This window comes from Eptatretus burgeri, chromosome 3 (assembly GCF_056783735.1).
Source record: "Eptatretus burgeri isolate ZD-2024b chromosome 3, Ebu_testis_v1, whole genome shotgun sequence".
Lineage (NCBI taxonomy): Eukaryota > Metazoa > Chordata > Myxini > Myxiniformes > Myxinidae > Eptatretus > Eptatretus burgeri.
Window position 1 is genome coordinate 72911620 of NC_140963.1, and position 10820 is coordinate 72922439.

A 10820-nucleotide genomic window follows, 5' to 3' on the forward strand; every position below is an offset into this window, starting at 1 on the left:
CCGGGAGAAAACCAAGGATAAACCACCCCCGCGATAGCCGAAGTCACCACATGTGACTCCCTCAAATACCTAAGCAGGGTGATTGGGCGGTGGGTACATCAAATGAGGATGGGTACTCAGACGCGCTAACCATTAAGCCACGGCGTGGGTCCCATAAAAGTGACAATAAAGGTTTGACCAGGCTTGAACCACGATATGCACCAACTACGGAGCCCATGATATAACCAAATAGGCCATTGTAGTGCTCAGAGTTTATGCTGTGATAGTTTTTTGCAACCTTTTATAACTTAGTTTCTCAACTCTGAATGTTATGATGGAACAGTTAACATGAATGATGCAGAAAGCCAATCTTATCTGAGTGAAAAACTTTAATTTTAATACTTTGCAGAACACAAAACCTGTGATCAAAAATAATAGATCCATGATATAACCAAATATGCTATTGTAGTGCTCAGAGTTTATGCTGTGAAAGTTTTACAACCTTTCATTTGTTAGTTTCTCAACTCTGAATATTATGGTAAAACAGTTAACATGAATGAAAGGGAGATAACCAGGAGTAAAGTACTGACAACTCTGGGTTTCTACTTGTTCAGCTTTGACAACACTTGTTTTTTCATTGCACGGCTAAACTTTATACCATATAAATTATGTGACACCCCTGGTTAGTTGTTCAAGTAATTTACTAATATTGTTGCCAACAATTGGCAGGTGCAATAACCCTGAAATTTATAAAAAGTGACATCTCTGGTTTTCCCCTTGTGGTCTTCATATATATATATATATATATATATATATATATATATATATATATATATATATATATATATATATATATATATATATATATATATATATATATATAGTGTTATGGAAATGGCCCTTATTGGACTACTAAATATAGGATTAGCTCAGGTCCCCCATTAAATGCATGTATAGATAGGTTGTTGGTAAATTGGGCGTTATATGTGTGTCGGGAGATGTAAGAGATTGTTGTTTTATTGTTTGTGGGGTGGTGGAGGACCGAGAGATACCTCTTATTCCTACCCCATCCCGGGATAAGCCCCGCCAAGTCGGCTGAGAGGGTGTGGCTAAAAAGAGGAAATGACGCGAAGGGGCGGAGTTTGTCAGGCTTCGCCGAGAGAGGCGCGCTCATGTTGGCCGAAGCGAGCAAACGAAGGCTTAGTAAAAATAGTGTGTGGAAATAGTCACTCTCGAAGCGTGCTCGTGATTCAAAACGAAGGAGTTGAGTTTTGGTAAACGGCAGTGGGCTTTTGAGAGGCTGCCTGCATGTCGAGCATTCTGCCGTGAGAGGGACGGCAGCCTGTGTCGAGGCGATTGAGAAAAGAAAAGGCAGTGGTGAATTGGCCGGGAGAGAACGCTGAACCTGAGGGTCGAGTCTGCCATCGGCCAAGAAAGAAAAGGTGATTCGACAGAGAGAGGAACTGAGAGGATGAAGTGGAAGTCGGGCTTCGAGGCGGGAAGGCAGGAGAGGAGATGCTGGAGCCTCTGACGGCCCTCACCCACCTCACGGCTCGACACGTCAATCTGCCTGCGGAGCTCGGCACCTCTATTTGGGCCTTGTCTAGTGAACGGGCCAAGCCTGGATTTGTATGCTGAACCCTGGAGAGAGATCGGCTGAGGCCCATCGTTGATGTGGCGGACTTGTGCCGTCGACATTGCGTAGGGCCGGAACACGCTGAGGAGAGCGGGCACACGCGGTGCCTTGAGAAGGAAGAGTACGGCGCCGCCATTTTTGCCACACGGCGTGGTTCGAGTTGGGAGTTCGAATCCGTGGACATCCGCTTGTTACGAGCGACATTCGTGCTTTTTGACACTTTCCTCTCGTCCATGAGACATCACCAAGTACTCCGTCTTGTTTTGCATGTATGCTGTTTGTCTTTGTCTGCACGGGTTGTATAAGGCATATTTCGGTAGCAACCCCCTCAACCTGTAGACCGTGGTTCCCTAGTTAAGAACGGGTTGAGGATTGTTTATAAACCATTGTCGTGAATTTTGCTTGTGTTGTGATCCCCGATGTTCCCCAATAAATCTGCTTAATTCGTATGAAGTTGCCGCTATGGATTAATTCGTGTCGCATCGAGGAATGATCCGTTCGATTGGCATATAAAACCAAAATGGTGAGAGACTGGCAGAAAACGCTCGGCATCTGACAAAACCAGTCTGTAAATAGAGGGGGAGCACTCGGTAGAGTGCAAAACCTCCGCCGCCAATACTACTAGGTCACTCAAGTGAACCTGATATCCTATTCATTCAATTTGACGTCAACGGTGCTCACAGAGTTAAAGTTTGCAACTTTCCCTTTTACTTTTACCTTTTACATACTCAATTCATTCGTCATAACTATATTCCTTGAGACAGAAATTGATTTTACGTGGGTATATCCACCTGAAGTTCCAAAATCAGCCACAATTATAATTTTGGCATGTTTTTTTGTTGGAAATCACTTATAACATGTAGAAATGCAAAAAAAATCGAAATTTTGTTGAAAAAAAAGTTGCAAAAAATTTTTTTCTCTAACATTTTTTTTTTGGGGGGGGGTTGGAAATCACTTAAAACATGTAGAAATGCAAAAAAAAAAAAAAAATTCAAATATTTTTTTCAAAATGCCCACCACAGTGGCCATATTGGATTTTGGACCAGGTCCAAAATCTAATGGCATGATCCTTGGACCATACCCAATCCCCTCACCAAGTTTCGTCGAAATCCGTCACGGAGTTTTTCCATAATACTGTTCACAAACAAACAAACAAACAAACAGAAAGGGGTGAAAACAGTAACCTCCGATCTTCGATGGCGGAGGTTATATTAACCAGGGGTTCTATTTCCCCAACTGGCAAGGTACAAGGATTACGTTGGTATGGCGATTGAAGGCGCGTGACCCAAGGCCTGTGCTGAGCCGGCCGGCGTTATAAGCCCCGGAGATGGTGGTGGTGAGGGTGGCGCCTCGGACCGGGTGAGAATACTGCCACCTCGGATCCGCAACTATATATATATATATATATATATATATATATATGTATATATATATATATATATATATATATATATATATATATATATATATATATATATATATATATATATATGTATATATATATATATATATATATATATATATATATATATATATGCCTGGTGTTGGCTTAATGGTTAAGGTAGTGGGCTTGGGATCCTAGGGTCCTGAGTTCAAATCCCGCTCAGCTGTTGAATTAACACCAGGTGGGGTTGACTCTGCCTGTCATCCTTCCGAGGTCGGCAAAATGAGTGCCAGCATGCTGGTATACTGTGTCGGAGTGGCGACCCATCCAGGATTGTTCCCAATAGCCAAGGAGACTGCTTCGGCGGCACCAACGCTCTGCACAGAGTATGGTCCTGATGGATGGATATATATATATATATATATATATATATATATATATATATATATATATATATATATATATATATATATATATATATATATATATATATATATATATATATATCTATCTATATGATAATTCGCTTCACAAATTACTTCCCACATGTTTCCCGCCCAGAGAGCGGCTCAGCACCGTTTTTGGGCGCAACTTCCCGTACAGGATGAAGAGCATTGATTGCAAAGTTCAATAGAGTCCTTCTCTGGACAAAGCTAAGTCCTATAATAAAGGGAGGATTTGCTTTTCTTTCTTTTTCCCCTTTTCTGTATTTAAGTCTGTGTGTAGAGGCGCCTCGACTTTAGTCTTTAATTTATTTCACGTATTATTATTACATTTTGAATTATTACCCTTGTAAATATTTATATTTTCATTAAATCCCCACGTTTATTTGAAATTGCTGTGTCTGTGTATTTGTCCTCGGGTTCGAGTATAAACCCCTTGTGCTGTGCTTCCATCTGTTCCGTCTCTCCGCCAGTGCTGCCAATGCCCCTCTCACACACACACTATAATCTGAGGATCACGTGCCCCCCTCCTAACCTAAGGAAAACCACTCAGCGATCTGGGCTGGTTGGTGTTAACCGCATGTCCACCATAATTACAATTGGGTCGGGAGGGGGGGATTAACCTAACCGCCAGACCCTTGACAACACACACACACTGCAAATTTATAGTTCTATATACACCACATCAGAGCCATTTTTTCAGGCTGTCGGGCATATTCTTCCACTCATATTCAAAGTAGTTAATTTTTTTTTTTGTACATTGCAGAAATTCTTTTTTGTTGAAAGACAATTTTATTTATCGATATGAAAGGTCCTTTGCAAGATTTGAACAGGCCTCATCCTGCCATTTCGACTGTATTCTAAATGGAAAAAAAAATCTGGAAAATAAGAAGTACTTTAAGGTATAGGTCGACGACCAAGAGAGTTTTTACAGTGGAAATAAAATAACCAAGACTCGCACAAACACCATGACCCAATAACAATCCCAAGTCAACTGAACTACTCACTCTTGTTGGTAAATTGTCAGTCAGTGTATATCCATGAGCCAAGCCAAAGACCTGTCCTGATGCTTTGGAGAATTAAAAATGGAGGCCTCACCAAAGTAGGTCAGTGGTACAATGTCAAAGATCTGAACAGGCTAGTGAAACCATAAGAATAAATCGGAAAGCAAATGACTTGTCGATGGTCCATATTCCATATGTACCACATTTCTCAAACACCACTCAATCACAAAGCCTGGACATCGTCCAGAATCTCAACTGACCTAAAATCACTAAATATTTAGCATTACCACTTCAACATGTAAATTTTGAGTTACCAATCATGTGGAATTTTGTGGAGGTCAATTAATTTTCTCTTCTAAAATGAATCCTGAGGTGAAGCAGTTGCCTTCAAACAACTTGGCATCTCTCCTGGAAGGAAAACCTGATTGAAGGCAACCTCAGATCATTCCACAAAGTCTCAACAAGTGTGTCTACTCTCAGGAGAGCCAGACAACAACAACATCTGGCCAACCTCAAAGCTGAACTTTCAAACCTGTTTCCTTCATTGGTGGAATAATAGAGCATCCACTTTGACCAGACTCGGTAGCATAATGGTTAGATCATTCATTCCGAGTCTGGGAGGTTTGCGGGTCACATGCTTGATGAGCCTCATGGCCTCCTCGTGTATTGAAGTTCCTCCTCCTTAAAAGACTTGAAGGTACCTCATCAAGTCTGGCTCTGGTGTATGCTCACTGTCTATACTTTCCTTCACTTCAAATGGCATCACAGCTGACTGTGCTTACCAAAAGACCGAATGCCATTTTTCTGTGTTATCTTACTACCTGACCCTTTCGTATCAACTGCTCCTGGATGCTGCATTTTTCTTGCCTGAGAAGGTGGAAAAGTTTATAGCAACCCTCAACTCACATTATATAATGGTCTGGAATGGCAACAGTATACATGTCCTAAATATCTGCTCTCCCACTCTTGCACATCCTCTTTCTGCTTTGTTCACCCTATCATTTGTTCTTGGTCGACTCCCATTCAATTCAAAGATGACAAACATCACTGCAATACATAAGCATAATGAAAGAAAAAACAAACCCTTTTAACTACAGCCTCTTAACTTCTTATTTCCAAATGTCAACAAAGTCATGGACATAAAATCCTTCCTTTTTTCCAACGGCTGACCTCAGATAATCAGTTCGGATTCAGACCTGGTCACTCCACTCTGGACATTCTGCTTGCGCTCTCCTAACAATTAATGGAGACGACCAATCTCAGACAGAAGATTGGGGCAGTCTCTCGGGACATATCTCCATTTCTGTTTTATTCCCTTCCTCTTCTTGCTGTGTTTGAGCTTGTATCCAGCTTGTTCAACCCCTGTGGTCACCTTCCCCTTCCCATTGATGTCTTTCCTCCCCATGCCTATTTTGCCTTCCATGTGTACCTACGTTGTATCCCTGCACCCTGCTGTTCGTGTGTTCTCCCCCCCCCCCACAACCATCCCCCAATCCACAATTGTTCTTTTTCTTTTTGCTGGTCCATTCTGGTGTTCTCACTCTCCCATGAGTTTCAACATTGTATACAAAAAAGAATGTTGAGAGGTGTTGTAACTGCCACGAGCATGACGGTTCACCTGTGATCGAATCTCAACATTTGGTTGAGAAAATGAATTGTCCTTATTTTCCACACATGCAGACCGACTCTCGTCTTTGAAAAGACACTTTTTCATACAACTTTGCAGTGATGTTTTGCAGCAGGTCGGCTTGTTTGATGTTGTTTCATACGTAAACACACTTGCTTCAGGACTTTTAAAGTTTGAATGCTATTTCAAGATATTCTTCTTCTTCGTTCTTACGCATCACATGGCTGCAAGGCAGCATCATTGGCTGAGGGTACGGCTGTCCTGCTGATGCAATGCCCCTCTGCTGGTTTGGGTAGGAATTTAACCATGGTGCAGGCGATGGCTCACCTACTCTTCACAAAGGACTCCATGTCACCAGCAAATGCTGGCAGACGGGATGCACTTTTTAATGTCCCTGACCCATTGATGACTCACCTCACCTGTGAAACACCGGGATGACTACTTATAGCTGGTTCGGGATTTAAACCCAGGCTAGACAGCTTGGAGGTGAGTGTGTGTACCTCCAGGCCATCTTGTTAGCCCATTTCAAGGGATTGATTTCCCATTATCTTCATGTAATAATCATAATAATACTTAATAATAATAATAATAATAATGAAGTGGATAAATAGAGACTCGTACTCTTAATAGATCTAGGCATTCTCAAGTCCAGTAACGTTTCAAGGCTAGAACAAATTCTGGACAGATCACCACTCAGTTGCAACTTCATGTAATACATGGATAATTCCTTCAATGAGCACCAGTGATTGCAGAAAATGTATTTTGACAAATAAAGGTTATTATAGATTCATGTAATCTAAAGGCAACAATTTAAAAGTTTCCCTGCACAAACAAAAATGACAACCAGGTCCTCTCCACCATAATGGATAAACCACTTCATGATGCAATCGCCTTTTGGTGACTCATCCTAACCTGCAGTTAAATATGTAATTGCATCGGGCATCAAAACCACATTAAAGTTACATCTCACCGAAACTCTGGTATGAGATGGGATGAGAAGCTGTAGAATGCGGTGGAAATGGTGAGACTCCAGCCAGGAGAGAGGAAGCCATCCCTGCACGCTAAGTAAGGAGAGGACCAGTGGATATGTTTAGTGGTCTCACGTGGTGGTATGTTATGGTCCAGCTGCCAAGACTCCTTACCGACAACGTCTCCAGGAAGCCTTAACCCCAGGAACTGTTCCCTTAGCTCACGAAACCATTTGGGTTCAGAGCAGTTCCTTGAAAGGTCGTCGTATTCTTCTTCAGCACTTTGTTCATCCCATTTCCACTCCTTGTCTCCCTGATCCTTTTTTGTATCATCCGATGGCCATCCTCCTCCTTCCACCTGAAGGCGAGCTTTGAGTCCACGCCGTGTGACCCGCATGAAAATTGCATGGCCTGCCTGCCATAGCATGAGAGAAGCTTCTTTAGCATGTGGTTCTACTGCGAGGAGCGCACGCAGCACAGCACGATGCCACTGGCGCTGCTCCCATCGATGAGGATGCAAAGCCACAGAGTCTTGTAAGCGCATGCTCAGCATGGCCCTGGTGCGCACCAACTCGAGCGCAACGCTGCGGGCGAATGGGTACAGCCTGGAGGGCGGAAGGGTCAACCAAGGCTCTGAGAGCAGCTCAATGCTCCGGGTGCACCGTGCATTGGACTCACGCCCTGCTTGCAGCAAGAACCATGCAGCTGCTTCCGCGGTGCCAGGGGTCATGGTGGTTTCATCATCGGCAGATAATCCTGGTGTCGAGCTTAATGTTGTATGTTGAGTACCTTGAGAGATTCCAGGGTCTCCTGCTCTTGATGTGTTTGACTCAACAGTAACATTTAATGAGGATAATGCCTGTTTCAGAATATCAGAACTGGGATCAACAATGGGCTCTTCGTTCATCCAGGTAGAATCATGGTGGAAGTCAGGAGAAAGGGTGAGAGAAGGGAAGCAATAGACTCGGAAAGTATTTTCTGCAAAGATGCAAAAAAATAGAGAAACTGAGCTGCCATTGTGTCTTTTTATCCGCATGTCTTCCTCTTGGACAAAAGGTCAGGTTGAGAAACCACACTGGTAGAGCTGAAATGGATGGAAACAGCTTGCGCAACTAACTCTCAATCCGCTTATAATACTCAGGACGCGGAGAATGTTTCAAAGCCACGATGCCAATGCCCTAATGGTGAAAGGCTATTTGTTAGATTAATCTACATGGTCACGTTAATACCAAGAGAGTCATGGGGTCAACGCAATGATGATGATTGTTATAATGTCAAAGAAATGGGGACTATTAATCCCTTATTTCATGATAACAAGAGTCCATATCCAATGTGATCTGATTTTATTCCCTTTTGACAGTCACAGTTGTTAGGGCCATGAAGGTGATGATAAAATAAGGATGGTCAACCTCATGAAGTAAGGTGACAACCTCATGAAGTAAGAGGACAGTGGATGGAGGAATGAACAGATGCTTTGATCTATTTCCATGGCAGACGGTATGACAACAAGAATGAGAATTGCTTTGCAATACATGTCCCCTACCAATGTGATATTTTCTAAGTCCAAAAAAGGCATAACTCTGTGCAAAATTGACAAAACACCCTGAAACTCGAACTTGTTCTGTAACTTTTCATCATAAAGCCATGTACCAAGTTGTTAAAGGTTGAATATGTTAAAGGTGGGGGAAAAAAGTCTAAATCGGCACAAGTGGGACGGATGGACAGACGGACAGCAAAGCTATAGTCTCATCTGGTAAAAGCGGTAGGAGACTAGTAACATCAAACCACCCTTCAAACACCAACCAAACTTATGGTGACTGATTGTTGCTTAACCTCAGAAAAAGAGACCAATTGCTAATCGGTCAATTAACCTGAACTTGTCGAAATGGAGTTTAGATTTTAACTCTCAAACTCGACCAAAGAATGGCCTCAGTGTTTCACTCCATACTTTGCAGACCTGAGATCAAGATGTGAAGTGTCCGTCAACCCTGCCTGTTGGTGTGTTTCCCCTCTCTCTTTCTACTGTTCCTTTTGTTCTGTTGCACATCCTGATCCATTCTATGTTCTCGCTCCTCCCCGAGCCTCGACTTTGCTTACAAAAAACAAAAATAGAAGTCCTGCCAAGGGGATGTCTACCCTGAACCATCGGCCAGCAGGTGGAAACATGGAACCGCAAAACGCAAATTGAAGTTTTTAACTTCCATCTTGCACAGGCACGTTACTGACGATAATCAACTCCTCGGATGTTAAACTTTCCAAAAAATAGGATAAAATATCAATTTTGACGTTAAACCTGTTCGAAAATTGTCTCTTAGTTGAGGCTGGGCATTCAAAAGCCTAACTGGACTGCAGCATCAGTTTTATATCAGAAAAAGTCAGAATAAAGCAAGGCGGTGAAACACGACGGCCTCATGCAGATAATGTAATGCACCTATGGTACTCACCACACAAACTGCTTTCATGAAAGATAGCATAATATCTTCAATTGCAGATAAGGTATATCGCTAAGTAGTTTCACATTTCCTCCAAACATTTGTGTGCATACTCCACAATGTAGCGTACCATGTTGGCACTGCCCCCAATAAACCGCTTTCCTCTGATTTGATTCCTTATTTAAGCAAACAATGGAACATAAATCTGCCACTGAACTTTCCTACCCTCTCTGATAGAAAAGTATCTGATGAACTAGAACATTGCAGTACTCATCTGATTCCTTATTTATACACATCTGGAGTCACACTCAAAAGTCACATCACTCCAAATCCAACCCCAAAGTGTGGCGTGCACACTGAGGACCAAAGAAGGGGAAGGTTGACCTTGGGTGCATGTCCAGCAGCAGCACAACAGGTGGTCAGGCAAACACTGGTCCATCCACCACACCCTACGTGCAGTAGCAGCCAGATTGTCCTACTCGTGTATGGACATCCAGTGCAAGGATTACAATTATCCCGATTGCACCTCCACAGCCAGCACAATGTTCACAATCATATTATGCAAGTATACACTGGCCTGCAAAACATTCAACCCCCTTCAAAGTTTTCATGTTTTGATGTCACCTGAGCTTATTTCATGATGCTTTCAAAATCAAACTTAATATAGAGTCTTCACAAACCACTCCAAAGTGATAAAGCTAAAAAAAATGCTGATAAAATGTGAATGTCAGATTAACAGAGGAAAATCGAATGATTCTCAGTTGCGTAAATATTCAAACCCTTTCACAATCAGTAACCTAAATCACTTCAGAAGCAAATTGTTTCTTCGAAAGGTTACAAAATAGGAGTAATCGGTTTCACCTGTATGTAATCAATGGTTTGTCTTAAGAACTAAGCTCCTGGAGTTTTAAGGTGTAACTCATTTTGACAACCAACAAGGAAAATGTGAAGACCAACGAGCTTTCCAAAGAAGTCAGACATAAAGTGGTGGAGAAGCACCGTTCAGGAAAGAGTTATAAGGATATTTCAGTCATCATTATCCCTTTGAGTACAGTGAAATCCACCATTAAGAGGTGGATGATGCATCATACCACCCAGACTCGACTCGGATCAGATCACCCATCCAAACTCAGCAGCCGGGCAACCAAGAAACGAGTTTGGGATGTCCCTGTAAATCGAACAATGACAAAGATCTGCAAGGCTCTATGTCCAAGATGGGGGACAGTGTACATCAATCAACAATATCTGGTTCCCTTCACAAAGCTGGCCTCTGGACAGGTGGCAAGAAAGAAGCCATTACTGAAAAAGACGCATCTAAGAGCTCGTATGGAGTTTGTGAAAAAGCAT

General features: G+C 42.4%; 1 protein-coding gene across 1 annotated transcript in view; it reads right to left on the reverse strand.

Moving 5' to 3' along the window:
* LOC147030177 (uncharacterized) overlaps positions 1-7610 on the reverse strand; it is a 56588-nt gene extending 48978 nt beyond the window's left edge. Inside the window, exon 1 of the mRNA XM_085873970.1 lies at positions 7044-7610. Within this exon, the coding sequence (XP_085730096.1) occupies positions 7044-7594 (551 nt within the window). The 5' untranslated portion in view covers positions 7595-7610. The remainder of the gene's footprint in view (positions 1-7043) is intronic.
* Positions 7611-10820: the final 3210 nt, after the last annotated feature.